Source organism: Sus scrofa, chromosome 16, assembly GCF_000003025.6.
Source record: "Sus scrofa isolate TJ Tabasco breed Duroc chromosome 16, Sscrofa11.1, whole genome shotgun sequence".
Classification (NCBI taxonomy): Eukaryota; Metazoa; Chordata; class Mammalia; order Artiodactyla; family Suidae; genus Sus; species Sus scrofa.
Genome location: NC_010458.4, coordinates 39512221 through 39535238, shown reverse-complemented (window position 1 = coordinate 39535238; position 23018 = coordinate 39512221). Strand labels below are relative to the sequence as shown.

Sequence of the window (23018 nt, the reverse complement as noted above, 5' to 3'; positions counted from 1 at the left end):
CGAACCTAAAACCTCTTGGTTCCTAGTCAGATTTGTTTCTGCTGCACCATGATGGGAACTCCAAGAATAGATTTTTAAGGCAGAGAAATTGGTGAAGTTTTTAAAGTAATTGAATGAGAACACCAGCTGTGGGGCTGGAAAGGGAAGAAGGGCCCACATTTATAGCCAAATTCCAGGCTAGATCCTAACTGTTCTGTAGGCCTTAAGATTTATCTGAAATCTGATTTTTCAAAAATGTATTATTCATTAATCTGAAATCACTGTTTATTTTATCATTTAGGATCTTTGTTAATGTTTAGCATTTTCTTTTATTGCGGCCTAGAATGTACGGCATGTCTTTTTCTTTCTTTCTTTCTTTTCTTTTTTTTTGCTTTTTAGGGCCATACTTGTGGCATATGGAAGTTCACAGGCTAGGGGTTGAATTGGAGCTGCAACCACAGCCACAGAAACACCAAATCTGAGCCACATCTGTGACCCACACCACAGCTCACAGCAATGCCAGATCCTTAACCCACTGTGCGAGGCCAGGGCTTAAACCGGTATCCTTATGGATACTAGTCTGATTGGTTTCTGCTGCACCACAACAGGAGCTCCCTACTTCATGTCTTTTTCAGGGCAACTGTCAATCCTTCAATAATACCTTGCCTTCTTCAAACATATCTGCACTGTTTAGTGGGTATCGAAATCTTTGGAATGGCTTTGTTTCTCTTTAATGTCTCAAGGAGTTTGGAGCCTCCAGAGCTGGGTGAGTGTCTCAGAGTTTGTCCTTATACTTCCCGCAAGGGTCAAGCATGAATGTCCAAAAAAGGGAGAAAAAAAAAAAAAAAAACCCAGGTTGCAGTATCATAGTTGTGGAGTAATGATGGAAAAATACATAGTGGACATTTGACTTTTTTTACTTCCACGTATTCTAAACTCCTTTTCTGCTTTGTGGGATTCCTTGTTTGTGTGAGCCTTGGTGGGAGGCAGCACCCACCCCCCGGCAGTGGAAGCCCGGGTGGGTGAGCAGTTAGAGTGCAGACACATGTCCTACCCTTGGCTGTTGGCATACTCTTACTTAACACTTTGACTTTGAGGGATACAAAGGGGAAGGGACAGCTTAGAATTTCTCATGATAGCAGTGGTGGCCAATGGGAGCAAAGACGTGTGTGCAGAGGCATCCAGAGGACCCTGGGCCAGCAGTGGCTTTCACACTACCCTGTCACTTGTGGTTCCAACGAGGTGTATGTGGGCTTCCTTTTCTCTCTTGTCCCAGCTTTTTTTTTTTCTTTCTGATCCTTGTCCTCTAGCTCTCCTATTGATTTTGTGACCCACTAAGGTATCTTCAGGTTCCTCTCTGGTTTAATTAGCCGGATTTGGTTTTCGCAACCTGGAACTTAGACTAATGTAACAAGTGATGCCTATAGAGGTAGCCAAACTCGGGCAACTTTTTGGGCCTGGGAAATAGTGCCACAGTTTTTATGTGTATGTGTGTTCAGACTGCCTGAGAATTAAGCAGCAGATCAGAGATAAGGGAATGGGTTCAAGCTCAGAATCCCTGAGGCAAAGGCACAGCATCTTCTAAGAGTAATGGTTATATATGGCCTGGGGGCTGAAATTTCTACATTAGGCTGTTTAGTATGATTCTAACTGAAGTTACATTATCACTGCCATCTTTGGATGTAAAAGATGCGAGTACACTTGGGTGCATTAAATAGAAAGTTGAAATAGACTGTCCTGATTCACAAAAGGCAACTCCTTGTAGCTGATAAACTTTTGTTTTATAACATCCTTTTTTAGGCTTTTTGGTGATGGACTTGTGAAAATTTCAAACCTGTGATTGATCTATTTTGGCCCTTCATTTGTGGTCATAATTTCACTTTCCCTGTCAGGTTACTTTATCCCTTCCCTTTATATTTGTTTGTTTTATCCATTTGATTTTCACCAACTTACCACTGACATTCTTCTTTTCTTTAATCCTTACCCAGGTTTCTTATTAATTCATGATGCCTGGTTATTAATGTGGAATGGTGCGACATTAGTAAGGAATAGAGCAATGGAATCCAGAAAAATCAAAAGAGCGTGACTCATGTTTGCTCCCATTTAGATGGAGAGAAAACTCTTTTTGGCAGAGAAGGCAGATCTGAACAGGGGTAATGAGGATCCAGCTTTGCCGTGAGCTGTGGTGTAGGTTGCAGACGTGGCTTGGATCCCATGTTGCTGTGGCTCTGGTGCAGGCCGGCGGCTACAGCTCTGATTAGACCCCTAGCTTGGGAACCTCCATATGCTGTGGGAGTGGCCCTCAAAAGACAAAAAGACAAAATGAATAAATAAAAAAATAAAAAACACTGGAGTCCCTGTTGTGGCTCAGTGGGTTAAGAACCCAACGTGGTGTTCCTGAATATACAGGTTCGATCCCTGGCCTTGCTTAGTGGGTTTATCTCTCGTTGCTGCAAGCTACAGCGTAGGTCACAGGTGGCTTGGATCCCATGTTGCTGTGGCTGTGGTGTAGGCTGCAGCTGCAATTCCAGTTTGACTCCTGGCCTGGGAACTTAAATGCCATAGGTGCAGCTGTAAAAAAACAAATGGAAAAAAACAACAACAACCAAAAAAATGCTTACCTGTGACGACAGGCTGTTAGATAATTTCTCCAAATGAGGGGCATGGGGATGCTATAGGATAATGTAATTCTTCGAAAGCAAAGTTATAGAACAGTAAGAAGACTAACATGTTATTAATTTTACACTAAATATCACTCATCGTATGCCTATGTAAGGCTGGGCTGTCCCCTTCAATGCAAGTCGTACTCACAATGTTCTACACAGTGAATACGTAGGTGATGATAATGATGACGCAAAAGGGTCTCCTACAGGTCTTGCTGTACAGTTACTAGATTTTTCACCAGAACATACACACACACACACACACACCAGATAAATTTATTAGCTGTATAGCATGAAGATTTCTCTTTGTTAAGTAGAAGTGGTGGGTCATCCTCACGGAGTAGGCAGAGGAGGAGGGGGTGGTCTTGTGTTTCAGGGACAGAGGGGGAAGAGGAGGAGGAGGTGGGAGGGGAGGCAGGAGAGGCAAGCCCAGCTGGTGGACTTTACAAATTACATCATAATTTCTGACTTTTTTTTGCTTTTTCATTTATCTAAAGATATTTCTATATGGTACCAATCCTTCTTCCACCATTTGCTTTAGTTTCAGTGCTTGTATGATAGGAGGATCCATGTCATAAAAGAAGTAAAAGCAGTCTTGAATAATCAGAACCCTCTGCCAGATTGTCAGATGTCAATGTGTTTTCTGGTGCTGCTTCTCACCGCCTGGCACTGGTTTAGAAGCACTCATCTCCATCAAGTCATCTTCTTTTAATTCTTCTGATGTGGTGTCCATTAGCAGTGGAATTCTCCAAGATCCGTATCTTGAACCCTTCGCATTCCCCCCCCCTTTTTTTTTTTGGCTTTTTAGGGCCGCACCTGAGGCATATGGAAATTCCCAGGCTAGGGGTTGAATTGGAGCTACTGCTGCCGGCCCGCACCACAGCCATAGCAACATAGGATCCGAGCAGCATCTGTGACCTACACCACAGCTCATGGGAACACCAGATCCCTGACCCACTGAGTGAGGACAGGGATTGAACCCACATCCTCACGGATACCAGTTAGATGTGTTTCTGCTGTGCCACAATGGGACCCCCATCTTGACTTTTTTTTAAGCCAAACTTTTTTCTAAAATTATCAAACGATCCTTTGCTAGCATTACATTCTCAAGCTTTAGATCCTTCACCTTCCTTTTGCTTTAAGTCTTCATATAATCTTGCTTTTTCTTGAATCATATTAGAGTCTACAGATCTGCCTTTCTTATAGCAATCCTGCACCCACATCAAAGCTGCTTTTTTCTTTTTATGGCTGAAGGTGTGGCATATGGAAGTTTCCAGGCTAGGGGTTGAATTGGAGCTGCAGCTGCTGACCTACACCACAGCCACAGCAATGCCAGGTGCAAGCTGTGTCTGTGACCTACCCTGCAACTTGCGGCAACTCCAGATCCTTAACCCACTGATCAAGGCCAGGAATTGAACCTGCATCCTCATGAATACTAATTGGGTTCTTATCTGATTGAGCCACAATGGGAACTCCAAAAGCTGCATTTTCTTTTCTTTTTTGAAAGCTGCATTTTTAATACAAGAAAAAAAGTGCAAGGCTTTTGTGTCTGATGACATCATTGCAACAATGGCTTTGCAAAATTCCTTTTCTTTCTTTCTTTTTTAACAATGGTCCTTGTGCTGGATTCATTTACCTTTAAATGGTGGAAACCACAGTTGCAGACCCCAATCTATGGTACAGATGAAGCAATGTTTTCTTGTCACATCCTGACTTTTCCCTGCTTCTTGGGAGCACTTCCAGCATTACTGGTGGCCCTTCATGTGGGTCCCGTGATGTTATTCAAAGTTCATGGCACTAAATGTGATGAAAAATACATGAGAACTGTGAGTGATCACTTTTTACTTCGGAACTCAGTTTCCTGGGGAGATGAACTGCTCATGTGGAGGTAATTAGTGTCACAGGGCACTTTAAGCAGGCACTAGCAATGCTTGAGCTCATGGTAATGGCAGCAGGAAGTGGCTACAAAATTATTATGGTATCACAGTGTGTACTGTAGGTGGTTTTATGCAGTTTTGATTTACTACTGCATCTTTATATTTGTTTACTTTTCTTTCAACTGCAAATGGTACCATGTATGGTTTGTAAGAGTGTAAGTTTTGATAAATTTTAGCTTTTTATTTTTTTGGCTGCTCCTGCGGCATGCAGAAGTTCCTGGTCTAGTGATTGAACCTGTGCCACAGCAGTGACGATGCTGGATCCTTAAACAGCATTCCCTTCTGTCCTGTACCACAAGGGAACTCTTCAACTCTCAGATTTTATAATAGTTTTATAATAGATGTGCATATATTTTATGGTAGTAAGTGATAAAACAGACTAGTTTCTACAGACGGTTTATGCATTCAGGACATACCTAACTTTTTCTTTTCTTTTTTCTTTTTTTTTTGATATTTCTAGCCTTCATGCTTCATTTGCAAGTTTTTTTTTTTTAGATGGTTACAAATCTCCAAAAAATTTCCCGCTGTGTTTATTGAAAAGAATGCGTGTATAAGCAGACTCATGCATTTTATTTTATTTTTTTAATTTATTTTTATTTTTATTTTTTTTGTTTTATTTTGTTTCGTTGTTTGTTTTTGTTTTGTTTTTGTTTTTTTGTATTTTTGCTATTTCTTTGGGCCACTCCCGCGGCATATGGACCCCTTCCCAGGCTAGGGGTCTAATCGGAGCTGTAGCTGCCAGCCTGCACCAGAGCCACAGCAACGCGGGATCCGAGCCGCATCTGCAACCTACACCACAGCTCACGGCAACGCCGGATCATTAACCCACTGAGCAAGGGCAGGGATCGAACCCGCAACCACATGGTTCCTAGTCGGATTCGTTAATCACTGCACCACGACGGGAACTCCCAGACTCATGCATTTTAAACCTGTGTTGCTCACAGGTCAACTGTGATGTAGATCCTGTAGGCATCAGTCAGTTCTTCTCAGTTAATTCTAACCCTGTAACTTTCTAAGAAGAGTGGGAACTTGCCTTGAGATGTAGGTTATAAGGCTAGATTTATAAAAGTCATAGAAAGGTAAGGTGTACACCTCTCTGAAAGTGGGAGTTGATAAATAAGCTGGCAGGCACACTGGGAGTGGGAGAGGGCAGACAAATCCTTTATGTATCAGAAAGCAGTCTATTTAAGCATTTTAATGCAACTGGTGTCTAGTCACATTTCCCATTGGCTTGATAAATGCTTATGTTCTGGCCTCTTCTTAGCACTGTTTAGTGTGTTTTGGGGTCACTGTTAATTAGGTGCTTACATGCTTTTCCTCCCTGTCCTCCTCCTTTCCTGCCTCCTTTTCTGTCCTCAAGCATTATAGAGTGTCTCCTGTAAGCCAGGCACAGCACTAAGTACCTGTAGCTGGCATATTGGGATATATGACCCTGTCTTCAAAGAGGTACATTTTAGTTAGGAAGACAGATCGGAATTCATTGTCACAAATGTGATTATAAGGATGAGAATTCAGTGCTCTGGGAGGACAGTCAGAGAATATTCTGCTCCACAGGTGCCACTTTCTTTTTTTTTTTTTAGGGCCGTACGTGTGGCATATGAATATTCCCAGACTAGGGGTCAAATCAGAGCTACAGCTGCCAGCCTACACCATAGCCATAGCAACATGGGATCTGAGCTGCATCATTGACCTACACCATGGCTCACAGCAACAATGCTGGATCCTTAACGCACTGAGCAAGGCCAGGGACCGAATCTGCATCCTCATGGATATTTGTCAGGTTTGTTACTGCTGAGCCACAATGGGAAGTCCCTAAATGTGCCAGTTTTAACTGAGCATTATGCTACTGCATAGCATGGGTCTTCTTCCAACCTCCGGTAACTTCCTCACTGTTTTTCAGCCTCCACTAACAAGTCTCTCTGAGGCCCTTCAGGCCTCTAACTCACTGCCAGGGCCTGGTGCCACAAATTTCTGTTCTGGTTATCTATTGTTGTATAACAAAATTATGCCCAAACATGGCTTAAAAACAATCATTGTAATTTTTACATAACTTATGGGTTGGGAATTTGGAAGGGCTTAGCTGAACATCTGCTGAGGCTGCTGAAGAAGTAATGATTTCTTCATTTACAAGTCTGGAACTTTGTTGCTCCTTGACCTCAGTTTCTCTCCATGCAGTTTCATCTTCTAGGGCCTCTTCCTGTCACTTAGACATCTCACAACATGTGGGCTTAGGATAGGTAGTCTGATTTTTTACATGATGGCTGGTTTCCAAGAGGGAGCTTTGCAAGAATGAATGATACAAGAGTTCCAAGAAGCAGGAAGAAAGTTTCCAGCCAGGTAAAGGCTAGTGTCCAGAACTGCCACAGGGTCACCTCTGCCATCTTATGTTTATCAAAGCAGTTAGAGAGGGCTCACCCCAACTCAAATGCATTCTACCTCTTGTTAGGATAGGGCAAGATCACATGGCAGAAGTACATGTAGGTGGATTGTAACGTTGTAAGACATCTTTGGAAGTGCTATCTGCTACAGGCATACAGTTTCATTTTTCCCAGATGAGTAACCAATTGGATCAGAACTCTCTAGTGAGCAGTCTATACTTTCTTATTGACCTGTAATGTCTGTTCTGTCATAAATCAGGCTTCTAAACCTGTGTGTATGTTTGTTTTAGATTGCCTGTTTGCATTCATGGTTTTCAATTTGGGGGCCATTCTGCAGGGGACAACATATGGAGACATTTTTGATTGTCACTCTTGGGACAAGATGCTACTAGCATCTAGTGGATAGAGGCCAGCAATACTGCTGAATGTCTTGCAGAAGATGACTGCCTGCAACAAAGAACTATCCAGCCCAAAGTGTTAATGCTGAAGTTGAGAAATCGTAGTCCATGCCACTAGAATTGTCCTATCGTATTATCTTAATTATCTTAATAGTTGATAGAGTAAGTCATCTCACTTTACTTTTCATCTTTAAGAATGTCCTGATTATTTTTGGACCCTTGCATTTCCATATAAATTTTAGAATCAGTTTGTCATGAAAAACTTAGTATTTTGATTGGAATTTCATTGCAGCTATATATTTTGATGAAGAAAATTTCCATGTTATTATATTAAGTCTTCTTATTCATACATGATATCTCTATCAATTTAGTTCTTTGATATCATTTAATAAACCTTTATAGTTTTCTTATTAAAGGGCAAGGGCTTGCAAATATTTTGTACAAGATTTGCTCTCTTGACCAGGTAGCTGTGAGGCATTTAATAGGCTGTGTTCCTCTTTTGGGCCTTACTTCCCTTAGTGAAAAATTTGTCATTTGGAATAGACCATCTCTAGCAGGCTTTCGAGCTGGAGATGACATGATTCAAATGATAGAATTAAATTGAAAACTTTCTATGCATAAAACACAGGTAGTCCACCAGAGGGAGCCCTTCTGTGTTTCTTTTTCTCAGGCCAGTTGCCAGTTGGCTCTGAAGATACTACATCAGCTACTGATAGCTACACATGTTAGAGCACAGACCTCATTTTTTCAGGGCGGAGAGAAAAAGTGACTCCCTGGTATCTCTTCAATCACAGTCTTCCGCATAAGAAATTCTGCTTTGGTCTTTGGAAGATATTACTTGTTTCTGGGTGTGGAAATACAAGAAGCATATTTTGGACTTCAGAGGAAATTTATTGATCATCCAGTTCAATTCCTTCACTTAACAAGTGAATAACCTATGATTTAGAGACACTTTCACTTTCCAAAGGACAAACAGTTTGTGAGAGGGCTGAGACTGGAACTCAGATCCATATTTTTCACATTATGGTTGAGGCAATGGAGAAGGAGAGTAAGCAGTGGGTATTAGTGGTGGGGTGGGGGTAGGGATTTTGTTTAATTTCTAAAGGATTGAGAGGTGGGTGCTCTGTGGATTCCCAAACATTATGCACAATATTGTACATGTATGTGAGTGTGTGTGTGTTTGTTTGTGCAAACACATTCTATACTTTGGATGGAAATGGAACTTTTGCTGAGATTGTTGGCTTCTAAGAAATAGAATTGGGCTTCAGTAAGCCAGCCTTTACTTACAAAGTAGAATACCTTTAACTGACATTAGAGATTAATTTATATTTTGAAATCATTTGAAAATACTTGCCTTGGTAACTTGATTACCAAAAATTTAAGTTATCTTTTAGTTTATTTATCTTTAACTTGATTAAATGATTTTGAGACCTCATTTTTTTCTTATCAACTCAAAACTAACCTTTCAAATAAAGTGAGTTGTTAGATGTTCTTTTCAGAGAAGATGAAACTCAACTTCTCTCTGTTAGTCATCCTTTTTCAAGTCTACTGTGGTTGTTTTGAAATACTTCCCCATAGTACTCTTATTATTTATGATTCTCCTGGTTCATCTTGATACAAACTTTCCTTGTAAACTGTAGACATTTTAAAATTCTTTATTTCTGCACTTGCCTTATCTATAAGATCTTTATTGTTTATTTGGGTTATTTTTCCTGTGGCTAACATGGACAAGATCTTATACCTTTATTTTGGCTTAAATAAATAATAAATGAAAATAAAAAGTCATTACCTACTGACTTCTGTGTCAGCCTTAAGAACTAGAGTTCTTACATTGCTTTTTCAGTGCAATGCAATGTATCTTTCTCTAGCAAGATAACAGAAAAAGATGCTCTGAGAATACGTATTTAATTACTTCTTTTGCTTATCAGGTATGACCTAGATCAGTTTAAAGAAAGTCAGGCTGTATTTAGATTTCTATGTGCTTGTCCAAGGAGTGATGATGTTGATACCTGGGGGGATAAAAACAGAGGAGTATCAAAGTGCAGAATGAGAACACCAGGGAAGCTTTCTGTCTCCTCCAAGATGGATTTTTAGACTGAAGCTTCAATCTCAGTGTGAACCTTTTTTTTTTTCTTTTTCTTTTTTCTTTTTTTGCTTTTTTAGGGCCACACCCTTGGCATGTGGAAGTTCTGAGGCTAGGGGTCAAATCAAAAAGTGACTGTTTGTTTTTGTTTTTTTTTGGTCTTTTTAGGGCCACACCTGCAGCATATGGAGATTCCCAGGCTAGGGGTCTAACCGGAGCCATAGCCACCGGCCTACGCCAGAGCCACAGCAACTCGAGATCCAAGCCATGTCTTCTTCCTACACCACAGCTCATGGCAATGCTGGATTCTTAACCTACTGAGCGAGGCCAGGGATCGAACCGAGTCCTCATGGATACTAGTTGGATTCTTTACTGCTGAGTCATGATGGGAGCTCCAAGGATTAATCTTTTATTAGAAATAGTTCTGAAAATGAACACTAGGCCAAATTATTTTTGTGCTAACGTTTGTTTCCTTGGCAAGTGTTACTGAAGGTTTAACTATCAATAATTTCTATTTGTACACTTAGCACCTGTAAATTTTAGCTAGAGTTATGAGGCAGTAAGAATTTTGAGCTGGTTGAAAGATATGGCTTACCCTAGCATTAGAGTATCTTTAATAATGAAAATGAAATGACAGTACAAGGCTGCTTTAATTAATTTAAAAATGTGTCACATGTTTCATTCCTGTTTTTCTTCATAAACTTCATTTGATGGGCATATAATGAATGAATGTTTTTTTAAAAAATTAGGTCTGGAGTTCCCGTCATGACTCAGCAGAAATGAATCTCGCTAGGATTCATTGGAACTCAGATTCGATCACTGGCCTCGCTCAGTGGGTTAAGGATCTGGCATTGCTGTGAGCTGTGGTGTAGGTTGCAGAAGAGGCTGGGATCTGACTTTGCTGTGGCTGTGGTATAGGCCAGTGGCTACAGCTCCAATTCGACCCCTAGCCTGGGAACCTCCAAATTCCCTGGGTGTGGCCCTAAAAAGACAAAAAAAAAATGAAAAAGAAAGAAGAAAAAAGAAAAGAAGAAAGTCCTCTTTATATTAAAAAAATAAAAAATTATGTCTGGTTGGGTATAATTAGTCATGTGTGGTGATTTATGTATGAATTCATTTTCTGAAGCTTTGGAATTATATAAATTCTCAAAGATACAAGAAATGGGGACTGTTGTTAAAATATTGGGGTCTCCTGCTGACTGCAATAATAGAGATTTTCTTCTTGGTTTTTAGATTTCCTCCTTCCTCACCCCTGAAACCATACCCAAAGAGGCCCCCATATCAGAAGGATGTTATTAAATTTCCGGAATGGAATGATCCCCTACCAGGCACTTCACAGGAAAATATCCCGGTGAGGCCAGTTGTGATGGTAAGTGATATTATAAAGACAGAGAACTAGCAGCAGGAGAAATAAGAAATAGTCTGTGATGAGTTTTTCTGTCGGTCCCTGGCTAACAATGATCTGAAAGCACTTTAAGACAGTATCTTATCTGCCAATAGCTGAGAGATGGGTGAGAAAGGAAGGTTGGCTTTTGTGTTTTTTCACTCTTGCCTATTGACACTTTGAATATATGATAGCTATTTTCATATTTTTGACTGAGCATTCTTCTCTTAAAACTCTCTTAAAATTTCCTTTTCGTCATTGTTCTATACTTTGTTCTTCTCCCTCTTTGTCTCCTCTTCCTGAACTTCGTTATAATTATTTACCAGTTGAAAGTGTAGAAGTTGGGGCATGGAGTATTGTGGAATGAGCTCTTATACAACATATGAACAAAGGTGGCTTCTGTTAAGCCCATTTAGAATAAATTACTTTTGGGGGAACATAGTTTTCCTTGAAATACCCCCAGTAGAAGACTACCAAGATTGGGATAATGCTAAAAAAATAAAATGCAGACAGAACCTTTTTTTTCCTTTGAAAAATATATGGTGTTTTTTTCATCTTTTAAAGTTTTATTGAAATACAGTTGATTTACAATGTTGTCTTAATTTCTCCTGTACAACAAAATAATTGAGTTATGCATGTACATACATCCATTCTTTTTCAGATTCTTTACCCATACAGATTATCACAGAATATTGGGTAGAGTTTCCTATGCTATACCGCAGGTCCAGTATATGGCCAGTTATTGCATATACCACAGTGTGCATATGCCAATCCCAAACCCCTAGTCTATCCCTTCCCCCACCACCTGTCCCCTTTGGGAACCATAAGTGGTTTTTCAGAGTCTGTGAGTCTGTTTCTGTTCTAGAATAAAAAAGTTCATTTGTATCCTTTTTTAAGATTCCACATATAAGTGATATCATATGATATTTGTCTTTCACTGTCTGACCAACTTGACTTAGTATGATAATTTCTAGGTACATCCATGTTGCTGCAAATGGCATTACTTCATTCTTTTTTATGGCTGAGTAATATTCCATTGTATATTCGAACCACATCTTTATCCATTTCTCTGTCAATGGGAGACAAAAACTTTTACAACAGTTTTAAGAATTGTACTAACACCAATGTTTGAAGTTACTCTAGTCTCAAAGGCCTAGATGTTCAGTTCATATGTTTGCAAAGATATCTTGTAAATATTTTTAGGCAGTGTGCTTGAAAGAAAAAATTTTTTTTTGTCTTTTTAGGACTGCACCCTCGGCATATGGAGGTTCCCAGTCTAGGGGTCTAATCGGAGCTACAGCTTCCAGCCTATGCCACAGCTACAGCAACGCAGGATCTGAGCCGTGTCTGCAACCTACACCACAGCTCATGGCAACACCAATCCTCAACCCACTGAGTGAGGCCCAGGATCGAACCCGCAACCTCACATTTCCTAGTTGGATTCATTTCTGCTGTGCCATTACGGGAACTCCAAAAAAATTTTTTTGAAGTTGTACTGTGTCTCGGTTTGGTGAGAATAATTAAGCAGCTTAGGCTTTATCAAAGGTAATACAAGAAAAAGAGTGATACCTGTGACAGAAATGCAGACTACATATGATCTTGCAGATTTGTCAGGGACAGTGATGAATTTTATTTTAAATATTTGATGGTAAATGTAGGTTGTATTCAGTGGAAGTGTTTAGGAGGCAGATGGAGATAATGGCCCTGTAACTTAGCTGAGAGGTCATACTCGAAAATCGCTAGTTTATTCATTCAACAAAGGTTTATTGAGAAGTTCCCATTGTGGCACATTGGAAACGAATCCAACTAGTAAGGTTGCGTGAGGTTGCAGGCTCGATCCCTGGCCTCGCTCAGTGGGTTAAGTATCCCGCTTTGCCGTAAGCTGTGGTGTAGGTCACAGATGAGACTCAGATCTGGTGTTGCTGTGGCTCTGGCGTAGGCCGGTGGCTACAGCTGCGATTGGACCCCTAGCCTGGGAACCTCCATGTGCCGTGAGCGAGGCCCTAAAAAGCAGAAAACAAACAAACAAACCCCACAAAAACAAAACCAAAAAAACCCCAAAAAACCCCAAAGGTTTATTGAGTGTCTGCTGTGCCATGCTTTGTATTGGGTTCTACAGATGCAGTCGTAGGTGATAAATGGTCCTGAATTAACAGAATCTTTTATTACTTAGTACTTGTCTCTGTGTGACAACTTCAAATCAATTCAAACAACATTAAGTACCTGCTATGTATGAGACACTACTAGGTAACAGAAATATGAGAATATGCCCTCAAGAAATTTAGTCTTGGGAGTTCCTGTTGTGGCTCAGTGGTAACAAACCTGACAAGTATCCGTGAGGATGTGGGTTTGAGGATCCAGCAATGCTGTGAGCTGAGGTGTAGGTTGCAGACTCGGCTTGTATCTAGTATTGCTGTGGTTGTGGCTGTAGCTGTGGGGGGTAGGCTGGCAGCTGTAGCTCCAATTCAACCCCTAGCCTGGGAATTTCCATATGCTGTGGGTGCAGCCCTTAAAAAGAAACAAAAAAGAAAAATAAAGAAAAAAAGTGGAACTACTCCAAAAAAATGAGCGAGCAAAGGGTATTTGAAGACTATTTAATTCATTACTAATGAGGAAAACTTAATTAAGTTCTAGCTAATAGTTCCTGTACTCGAGGAAATTAAAACATAAACTCCATGAGATCAGGTTCATTTTTTTTCCCCTAAACATTTATATTTCGGAGTTCCTCCTGTGGTGCTTGTCTGGCTTGTCTCTGTGGAGTTGCAGGTTCTATCCCTAGGTCAGCACAATGGGTTAAGGATCTGACATCACCACTGCACTGGTATAGGTCACAGATGCGACTTGGGTTTGATCCCTGGCCCTGGAACTTCTATGTGCCTCCGGGGCGGCTGAAAAAGCAAAAAAAAGCAAAAAAAAAAAAAAAAAAAATTGTATCTATTTATTTATTTATTTCTGCGTTTTAGGGCTGAACCTGTGGCATGTGGAAATTCTCTGGGTAGGGGTCGAATAGGAGGTATAGCCGCCAGCCTACACCACAGCCATAGCAACACGAGATCCGAGCTGCATTTGCAACCTACACCACAGCTCATGGCAACATCAGATCCTTAACCCACTAAGAGAGGCCAGGGATTGAACCTGCATCCTCATGGAAACTAGTTGGGTTCATTCCTGCTGAGCCACAACGGGAACTCCTGAACATTTGTATTTAAACACATAATATAATCCCATCCCCATCAGTAGAGTTGTTATTCAACAGACATTTTTTCATTATAAAGATCATCTAATATTGTTTATACAAAAGAGGTACAGTCTCATATTAAACTAATGTGTTTTTACATCATTGATATAATGATTTCCCTTTTCTGCTTTCCTTGGTTCTGTGAAGTGGTAATATTCCTGGTGTCACCTCTAGGAAGACCAGGTGCTTATTAGCATACTTCCATGCACCGATGACTGTGTCTTTTTTCTCTTCTATTTTCAGTTCTAAGTTTTCGGCCGCCCGAAGTGGTACATCAGTGTCTCAGATTCATCATCCATTTCCTCCAAAGCTTGTCACGTCCCTGATCATTTGGGTGTCTATTTCTGATAATGTTGTTCTTGGCTTTTCTTGTATTTCCCCTTAAATTAACTGGTGGAAGTTTGAGCCCTGCACTTGTTAAAACTCCACTAAAGCTTGTCCAAAGACCGAATGGCAGAGCAGGATCTGTTTCCCCAGTTGGGCCTCAGTGCGGGTTTTAGATGCTGAGGTTAGTAGTCAATAGAGAAACAGTCCATCTTTCTGACAAGATTGCCGCTCATCTTCATTTCTTCTTATTTCCCTCTTTCTACCTCTGCCTCCACCTTGCTTTTGTTATTTTTTTGTTTGTTTTTGTTTTGTTTTGTTCTGGCCTTTCTTCTCTCTTGTCTAGCCATTATGTAAAATCAAATGAAGTGCAGCAAATAAAAAGATTGTGTTTGCTGAGAGGCAGTGTAATGAGGAGAGTAGGAGTGTGGGCTCTGGAGACAGACTGCTGGGTTTGAATCTTGGCTCTTTCATTTATGGGCCCTTCGAGCTTGTTTCTCTGTTTTATTCACTGTGTTTGTGGCTCAGTTTTCTTTTTTGGTGAAAGTAGGATGATAACACCTCTCTGGGGTAAGGTTGTGAGAATCAAGTGACTTCATATCTGTAAAGTGTTGCGAATGGTGCCTGACACAGGTTTTCAGTAATTGTTAACTGCTATTGCTATTATTAATGTGTTTACTAGAATTGTTTACAGGCAGAGACAGAAGAAAAAACTATTCATAAAATCATCCAGAGAGAATTAATATTAACATTTTTTGTGTGTTTTCCTTTTTTCCATGCAAGACTTTAACACCAAAATGAATTCAAGCTGAGCTGTTTTGTAGCCTGTATTCTTCACTTAGAACAGTGTATTCTGTCCATTTTTTCATGTTGTTAAACATTCAACATCATTTGAATTTATTTATTTTTGGCTGTGGCCATGGCATATGGAAGTTTCTGAGCTAGGGATCGGGCCTGTGATATAACAAAGACCTGAGCCACTACAGTGACAATGCTGCATACTTAACCCACTATGCCACAAGGGGACTCCCCCAACATCATTTTTTTTCTATGAATGTGATCTTTTTTTTAATGATTTTTATTTTTCTATTATAGTTGATTTACATTCTTTCAATTTCTACAGTATATCAAATTCACCCAGCCATACATATATATACATTCTGTTTCTCACATTATCTTCCATCATGTTCCATCACAAGTGATTAGATATAGTTCCCTGTGCTATACAGCAGGATCCATTGCTTATCCACTCCAAATGCAATAGTTTGCATCTACCAACCAAACATAATTTTTTTAAAAAAATGAGAGTATAGTTGATTTACAATGTTGTGCCAATTTTTTCTGTACAGCAAAGTGACCCAGTCATATACACACATATATATATACATACATACATTCTTTAAAAATTTATTTATTTATTTTTAGGGCTGCACCTGTGGCATAGGGAAGTTCCTGGGCTAGGGGTTGAATTGGAGCTGTAGCTGAGGCCTACACCACAGCCATAGCAACACTGGATCCGAGCAGTGTTTGTGACTTGTGGTATTTGTGACCACAGCTTGTGGCAATGCTGGATCCTTAACCTACTGAATGAGGCCAGGGATTGAACTCTTATTCTCATGGAAACTACATCTGTTGCCTAACCAGCTGAGCCACAATGGGAACTCCCACTTTTAAATTTTATTTAATTTTATTTTTTCCTTTGTCTTTTTAGGGCCACACCTGTGGCGTATGGAGGTTCACAGGTTAGGGGTCTAATCAGAGCTACAGCTGCCAGCTTATGCCACAGCCACAGCAACTCGGGATCTGAGCCACATCTGTGACCTACACTGCAGCTCGTGGCAATGCCAGATCCTTAACCCACTGGGCAAGGCCAAGGATCCAACCTATGTCCTCATGGATGCTAGTCAGGTTCATTACTGCTGAGCCACAGTGGGAACTCCCAGTTTTAAAAAAATGTTTTTATTGTAGTTGATTTACAATGTTCTATCATTTTCTTCTGTATTTTTTTTTTTTCCCCAGTCCTGGTCTATCCCAGGAGATTGGATATAGCTCCCTGTGCTATACAGTAGGAACTTGTTGTCTATCCATTCTAAATGTAATAGTTTGCATCTATTAACCCTGAACTCCTAGTCCATCCCATTCCCTCTACAATCCTCCTTGGCAACCACTCCCAGTCCATCCCATTCCCTCCCTACTCCCCTTGGCAACCACAAGTCTGTTCTCTATATTTGTGAGTCTGTTTCTGTTTTGTAGATAGGTTCCATTTGTGTCATATTTTAGATTCACATATAAGTGATATCATGTGGAATTTGTCCTCTTTCTGACTTTACTTACTATGAGAATCTCTAGTTGCTTCCATGTTTCTGTAAATGGCATTATTTCATTATTTTTTATGGCTGAGTAGTATTCCATTGTATATTATGTACCACATCTTAATCCATTCATCAGTCAACAGATATTAGGTTGTTTCCATGTCTTGACTATTGTGAATTGTGCTGCATTGAACATAGGGGTACACGTATCTTTTTGAATTACAGTTTTGTTCAGATATATGCCCAGAAGTGGGATTGCTGGGTCATATGGTAGTTCTAAATTTAGTTTTCTGAGGAACCTCCATACTGTTTTCCATAGTAGTTGTTCAAATTTACAACCTCCATGCTGTTTTCCATAATAGTTGTTCCAATTACATTGTAGGAGGGTTCTCTTTTCTCCACACCCTTTCCAGCATTTGTTATTTGTAGACTTATTAATGATGGCCATTCTGACTGGTGTGGGATGATGCCTCATTGTAGTTTTGGTTTGCATTTCTCTAATAATTAGTGATGTTGAGCATCTTTTTAATATCTGCATTATGTCTATAAAGAATTATAGTTTATTTATCCATTCCTTTATTGTTAGATATGTACCATTTTTCCAGTTTTTCAGCATGTGTAGAAACAATGTTATGAGTGGCATCTTTACAGATAAACAGTTGAATATATTCATGAATATTTAAAAAAAATATCTTTCGAAAGTGAATTTAATGCTTAAAATATATTCACAAATCCTGCTGTGGCATGGTGGGTTAAGAATCTGACTGCAGTGGCATGGGTCAATGTGGAGGCTTGGGTTTGATCCCTGGCCTGGCACAGTGGGTTAAAGGATTTGGCATTGCTGCAGCTGTGGCATAGGTTGCAGCTGCAGCTTGCATTCAATCCCTGGCCCAGACATCATGGGTACAGCCATTAAAAAAAAAATTCACCTACCCTTGAGAACTTCAAATTTCTTTGACAATTCAGCAGTTCTGCAAAAGCAAAACCAAAAACCACATCAAAAAACAACTTTCCAGCTCATTTTTTCCCATTAATAAGATTTTTCTGTAATGTCACTTCTGCAAATAACTGTTATAGAAACTCTTTGTGGATTATTTATGTTTTGCCTTTAAAAGTTCAAAGTTCCCTTCTGTAATTACCAAAAGGATGTTTTAGACATCTGGTAGCCTAAAGATGAGAAGGGAGATGTTAAGAATGTTGAGGTAGTAAAGCTGTGTGACTTTGAGCAAATTACCTAACCTCTCTGGGCTTTAGTTTTCTTCTTACCTTTTCCAGTTGTCTTTGTGGAGCTCTTGTTTTTTCCTGCCTTCTTCAGATGCCTAAGATATGGGGATTGCTATCTAATGTTGTAATTATTTGATCTTTCCTTATAAAAAAATAGAAAATTCTTGAAAGTAATAGACCTTATTGTTATTTTATTTATTTATGATTTTTGCTTTTAGGGCCACATTCACGGCATATGGAGGTTCCCAGGCTCGGGGTCTAATCGGAACTGTAGCCGCCAGCCTCCACCACAGCCACAGCAACACCAGATCCGAGCCACGTCTGCGACCTACACCACAGCTCATGGCAATGCCAGATCCTTAACCCACTGAGTGAGGCCAGGGATCGAACCTGCAACCTCGTGGTTCCTAGTCGGATTCATTTCCATTTCTGTTGAGCCATGACTTGATTGTTATTTTAAATGATCACTTAATTTGGACAGTGTGTGAATTTGGAGAGATGGTCCTCAAGTTAATTTTGAATTAATAAAATGTTATTGCACTGCTACTTCACTGATTGTTTGGTACTTCCACAGGAATAAATAGCTAGTGTCAGGCATATTGCCATAGTCCTTTTACAATTCTTGAGTATTCATTTGAAGAGTCATACTTTATTATTCTGCAGTCCATGTAAAAAGTTAGTTTATACTTCTGATTATTTTAAATCAAATCAAAAATAACTGAATCAAAGACATTTCTCATAAAACATACCACTGTCTGTTGAAATATTTATTCCCTCTCTTTTTATCTTATCCCTCTCCCACCCCAATTAGAATTCTGAGATGTGGTACAAGCGTCACAGTATTGCTATTGGAGAGGTGCCGGCTTGCCGTCTCATCCACCGCAGACAGCTGACAGAGGCCAATGTGGAAGAAATATGGAAGTCTATGACATTATCATAGTATGTGCATTTGGTATTAATGAGAACTTTTTTAAGTGTTGTGTTTTTTCTGTTTTGCTTCTCTACTGCTCTGAATATTTAATTTTGTGAAATTATGTATAAAAATCTCAACTTTGATTTCCAGGCATGCTGTTTAACAAACATAATTTAACTGAGTCCTAGAAATTTTCTATTGTCATTTATATAATGGTTGAGAATAGAACTTAAAAAATTTTTTTTTTGGCGCTGGACCAAAATTATCTAATGTTTAATTGTTATTATTTTTAAAATGTAGCTATAGTTGATTTACAATATTGTGTTAGTTTCAGCTTTTCCATTATAGATTATTATAAGATACTGAATATGGTTGTCTGTGCTCTTTAGTAAATCCTTATTGTTTATTTTATATGTGCTGGTGTGTATATGTTGATCCCAAACTCCCAAGTTGTCCCTCCCCTTCCCCTTTGCCCTTTGGTAACCATAAGTTTGTTTTCTGTGTCTGTGTGTCTGTTTCTATTTTGGGAATAAGTTGATTTGTATTATTTTTTTAGGTTCCACAAATAAGTGATATCATATATTTGTCTTTCTCTGTCTGACTCACTTCATTTAGTATAATAATCTCTAGTTCCATTCCTGTTACTGCAAATACCGATATTTCATTCTGTCTTTCTTTTTTTTTTCTTTCTTATGGCTGAGTAATACTCTATTGTGTGTGTGTGATATATCACAGTTTCTCTGTCCATTCTTCTGTTGATGGACACTTAGGTTGCTTCCATGTCTTGACTTTTGTGAGTGAGGCTGCTATGAATATTGGGGTGCATTGTCTTTTTGAATTGAGTTTTCATCTTTTCTGGTTATATGTTCAGGATTGGAGTTGCTGAATCATACAGTAGTTCAATTTTTAGAACTTCCAGGCTGTTTTCCAGAGTGGCTGCGCCAATTTACATTCCCACCAGCAGTGTACAAGGGTTCCCTTTTCTCCACACCATCTCTAGCATTTGTTATTTGTAGAATTTTTGATGGTGGTCATTTGGACCAGTAGTTTTAATTTGTTTTTCTCCGATAATAAGTGATGTCAAAGTTCTTAAACTTTCTAGCTACACTAAAATCTTAAGCTTAATGAAACATTCAGTGGAAAACTTGGTCTCCTGGATATTTGATGTATAATAAGTAATTAAAGTTAATAATATCATAGCGAGTTTTTTTTTATTCTTTAAAAAGATATACTAGTAGCAGTTTCTCATTATTGAATAAGCTAGTTTTTGTTCTAATATTTTATTTATAAAATCATTTTCTTGGCATTCAGTGTGTTATTAAATTAGTGAAGCAAAAAGTTAATGAGAAAAGAATCTCTTTTAAGTTTGTGTTCTGGTTTTTTTTTCTGTCTTTTTGTCTTTTTAGGGCTGCCCTGAGGCATATGGAGTTTCCCAGGCTAGCGGTCAAATTGGAGCTGTTGCTGCCGGCCTATGCCAGAGCCATAGCAATGCCAGATCCGAGCTACACCTGCGACCTACACCACAGCTCATGGCAATACCAGATCCTTAACCCACTGAGCAAGGCCAGGGATCAAACCTGCAACATCATGGTTTGTAGTCGGATTCGTTTCTGCTGCGCCACGATGGAAACTCCAAGTTTGTTTTCTATACTCTATTTCTAACCCTTTGCTCCACAAAGATTGGGTGAGATGCATAAAGCAGCACATTTTATTTTTTTAATTTTTAACTTAATTTAATTTTATTTTGTCTTTTTAGGGCTGCACCCTTGGCATATGAAGGTTCCCAGACCAGGGGTAGAATCGGAGCTGTAGCTGCCGGCCTATGCCACAGCCATAGCAACATGAAATCCAATCCTCGTCTACAACCTACACCATAGCTCAAGGCAAAGCCAGATCCTTAACCCACTGAGTGAGGCCAGGGATCCAAACTTGTGTCCTCATGAATACCGGTCAGATTCGTTTCTGCTGAGCCACGACGGGAACTCCAAAACAGCACCTTTTAAAGATTGATCTTTTATGGTACTGGTTCTTGGCCAGATAATGATTTTTTAAAAGTGACTAACTAATTATTATTTATCTTTTTAGTTTACAGAAAGTCCTTGGCCTGGATTCCTTAGAAGAAGTTTTAGACATTAAACTCGTCAACTCCAAGTTCATCATCCATAATGTATACAGTGTGAGCAAGCAGGGGGTTGTTATCCTTGATGACAAGTCAAGTAAGTGCATAAAAGCCCATTTTCTTCCTGGTTGACCCAATATGTTGGCTGCACAGGTCCTATTTGACTCTTCCATAAACCTCACATAAGTTTATCCCCTCATAATATATAACCTTCTCTCACTGCCTAAGACCTTTTTTATTTTTTTAACCACATCTATGTCATGCGGAAGTTCCTGGGCTAGGGGTTGAACCCGTGCCACAGCAGCAACCCGAGCCACAGCAGTGACAAGGTGGGGTCCTTAACCTGCTAGGCCACCAGGGAACTCCACTAAGACCTTCTAACTAATTGTTTGCATTCAGGAAATGTCATAGGAAGATAAATATCCAGGAGCGAAAGCCTCAGCAAGATCCATCCAGAGGCTAGTTAGCCACATGACACCAAATTGTCCTATATTATCCCCAGAAAATCACTGAGAAGTGAGTTAGTTTAATGCCTAAAAGACAGTCTGAGTCAGTTTTTAGGTGGGTCCCAGGGTCTGACTGGTTTTAGGGTTCAAATTTACCTCTTTATTATGGTGTCTCTTCATCAGATTTTCTGGGATGGTCTTGGTTTATGTCATTTTTTTTCTTACTAATAAAGATAGTTCTTTAGATTTTGAAGGTGCTTTAATTTTTTTTATCTTTTCCTCCAAGCCAGTTTACAAATTAGGGAAAAAAAGGCATTGAGTAGCCACTTGTCTTGATTTTTCATTCACAAAAATAAGGTCATGGTAACTGTCGTGGGCTAGTATCCCTGATTTTAACACCTCCTTCCACTGAATAAGGAGTGGATCAGAACTGGGTGGGCTCTTTGATTGGTTCTTCTTTTACTTCAGACCCTTGATCCTGGGAATTAACTGGAACTAGAATGATCTTTGGATGTGGGAAGATGGTATTTTTGGGTTTTTATAAATTATCATTAAATATAGACAGAGCTGTTCTAGAAGGAGCCCAAGCACTGAGAGGGGAAGAGGTTTTTCTAAGCCATGTTTCCTGACAGGAACAGAACGTGGCTTTGAAGCCTGAAACACTTTTCCTTTAATATAAAGCCCCCGCATCAGGAATGGAGGATGTTAGGAAACAAGTACATTTCTGACTTCCTAAGAAGTTGTTGGGTTAATCAACATATAATATAATTAGATAATAATATAAACATATAATCAACACATAATATAATTCTGTAATAATATATAATATAATCATAATGATATAAACATGTAATCAACATATATAATCAACATAAAATTAAGTTACATAGAATGAGGGGGTGGTTGTATTTGAAAAACATCTAAAATCCTTCCTATTCTCTGAATACAGCAAACATGAATACTTTCAGTTACGAATTGGATGGCCAGTTTTCTTTCATTTTAGTAAATGGTTCTTGGAAAAGAAGAGATCTCTTTATAAGCCTCAGGTTATTAGCTGTAACACAATTTGACCAGTGTCTTTGCAGTTTCACAGAAAGTGGAGAGGATGAGAAGGGGAAGCATGAGTTTGGCCCATCTCATGAGATGTCTGGCAGGAGGCAGAGACCCTGCACCAAGAGGCTCAGCCGGGGTGTTGGAAGTGATGTTAACCCTTAATATTTTAAGTTTGTCCAAATATTAATAGCCTTTATTGATATGTCAATGGAACTTTCTTGCCTTAAGACATTTTGAAAATTGAAACATGTAAAATGATACTTATATTGGATGTTACATAGCAGAATTTACTTTTTTTTTTAATGAGAGACAAAACCAGATGCATTTATTTTATTGTATCACAGTTTTTTTTGTGGGGGGATGGCACCCTGTGCCTTCTGAGGGGGCTGGGAATCAGATATGAGCCACAGTTGCAACCTACGCTGCTGCTGCGGCAATGCTGGATCCTTAACCCACTGTGCTGGGCCAGTAATCAAACCTACATCCCAGTGCTCCAGAGATGCCGCCCATCCTGTTGCACCACAGTGGAAATTCCTTTATTACAGTCTTTAATTAGCCTTTGTGGGA

General features: G+C 39.5%; 1 protein-coding gene across 2 annotated transcripts in view; it reads left to right on the top strand.

The window, feature by feature from the left end:
• Positions 1 to 23018, top strand: part of DEPDC1B (DEP domain containing 1B) — a 92255-nt gene that overhangs the window by 23512 nt on the left and 45725 nt on the right. The window contains exons 3-5 of one of the 2 annotated variants that reach the window (XM_003133987.6): positions 10672 to 10807; positions 18732 to 18859; positions 20919 to 21049. In XM_003133987.6, coding sequence (XP_003134035.5) covers positions 10672 to 10807; positions 18732 to 18859; positions 20919 to 21049 — 395 coding nt within the window. The remainder of the gene's footprint in view (positions 1 to 10671; positions 10808 to 18731; positions 18860 to 20918; positions 21050 to 23018) is intronic. The other variant, XM_013982691.2, reaches the window with a different exon arrangement.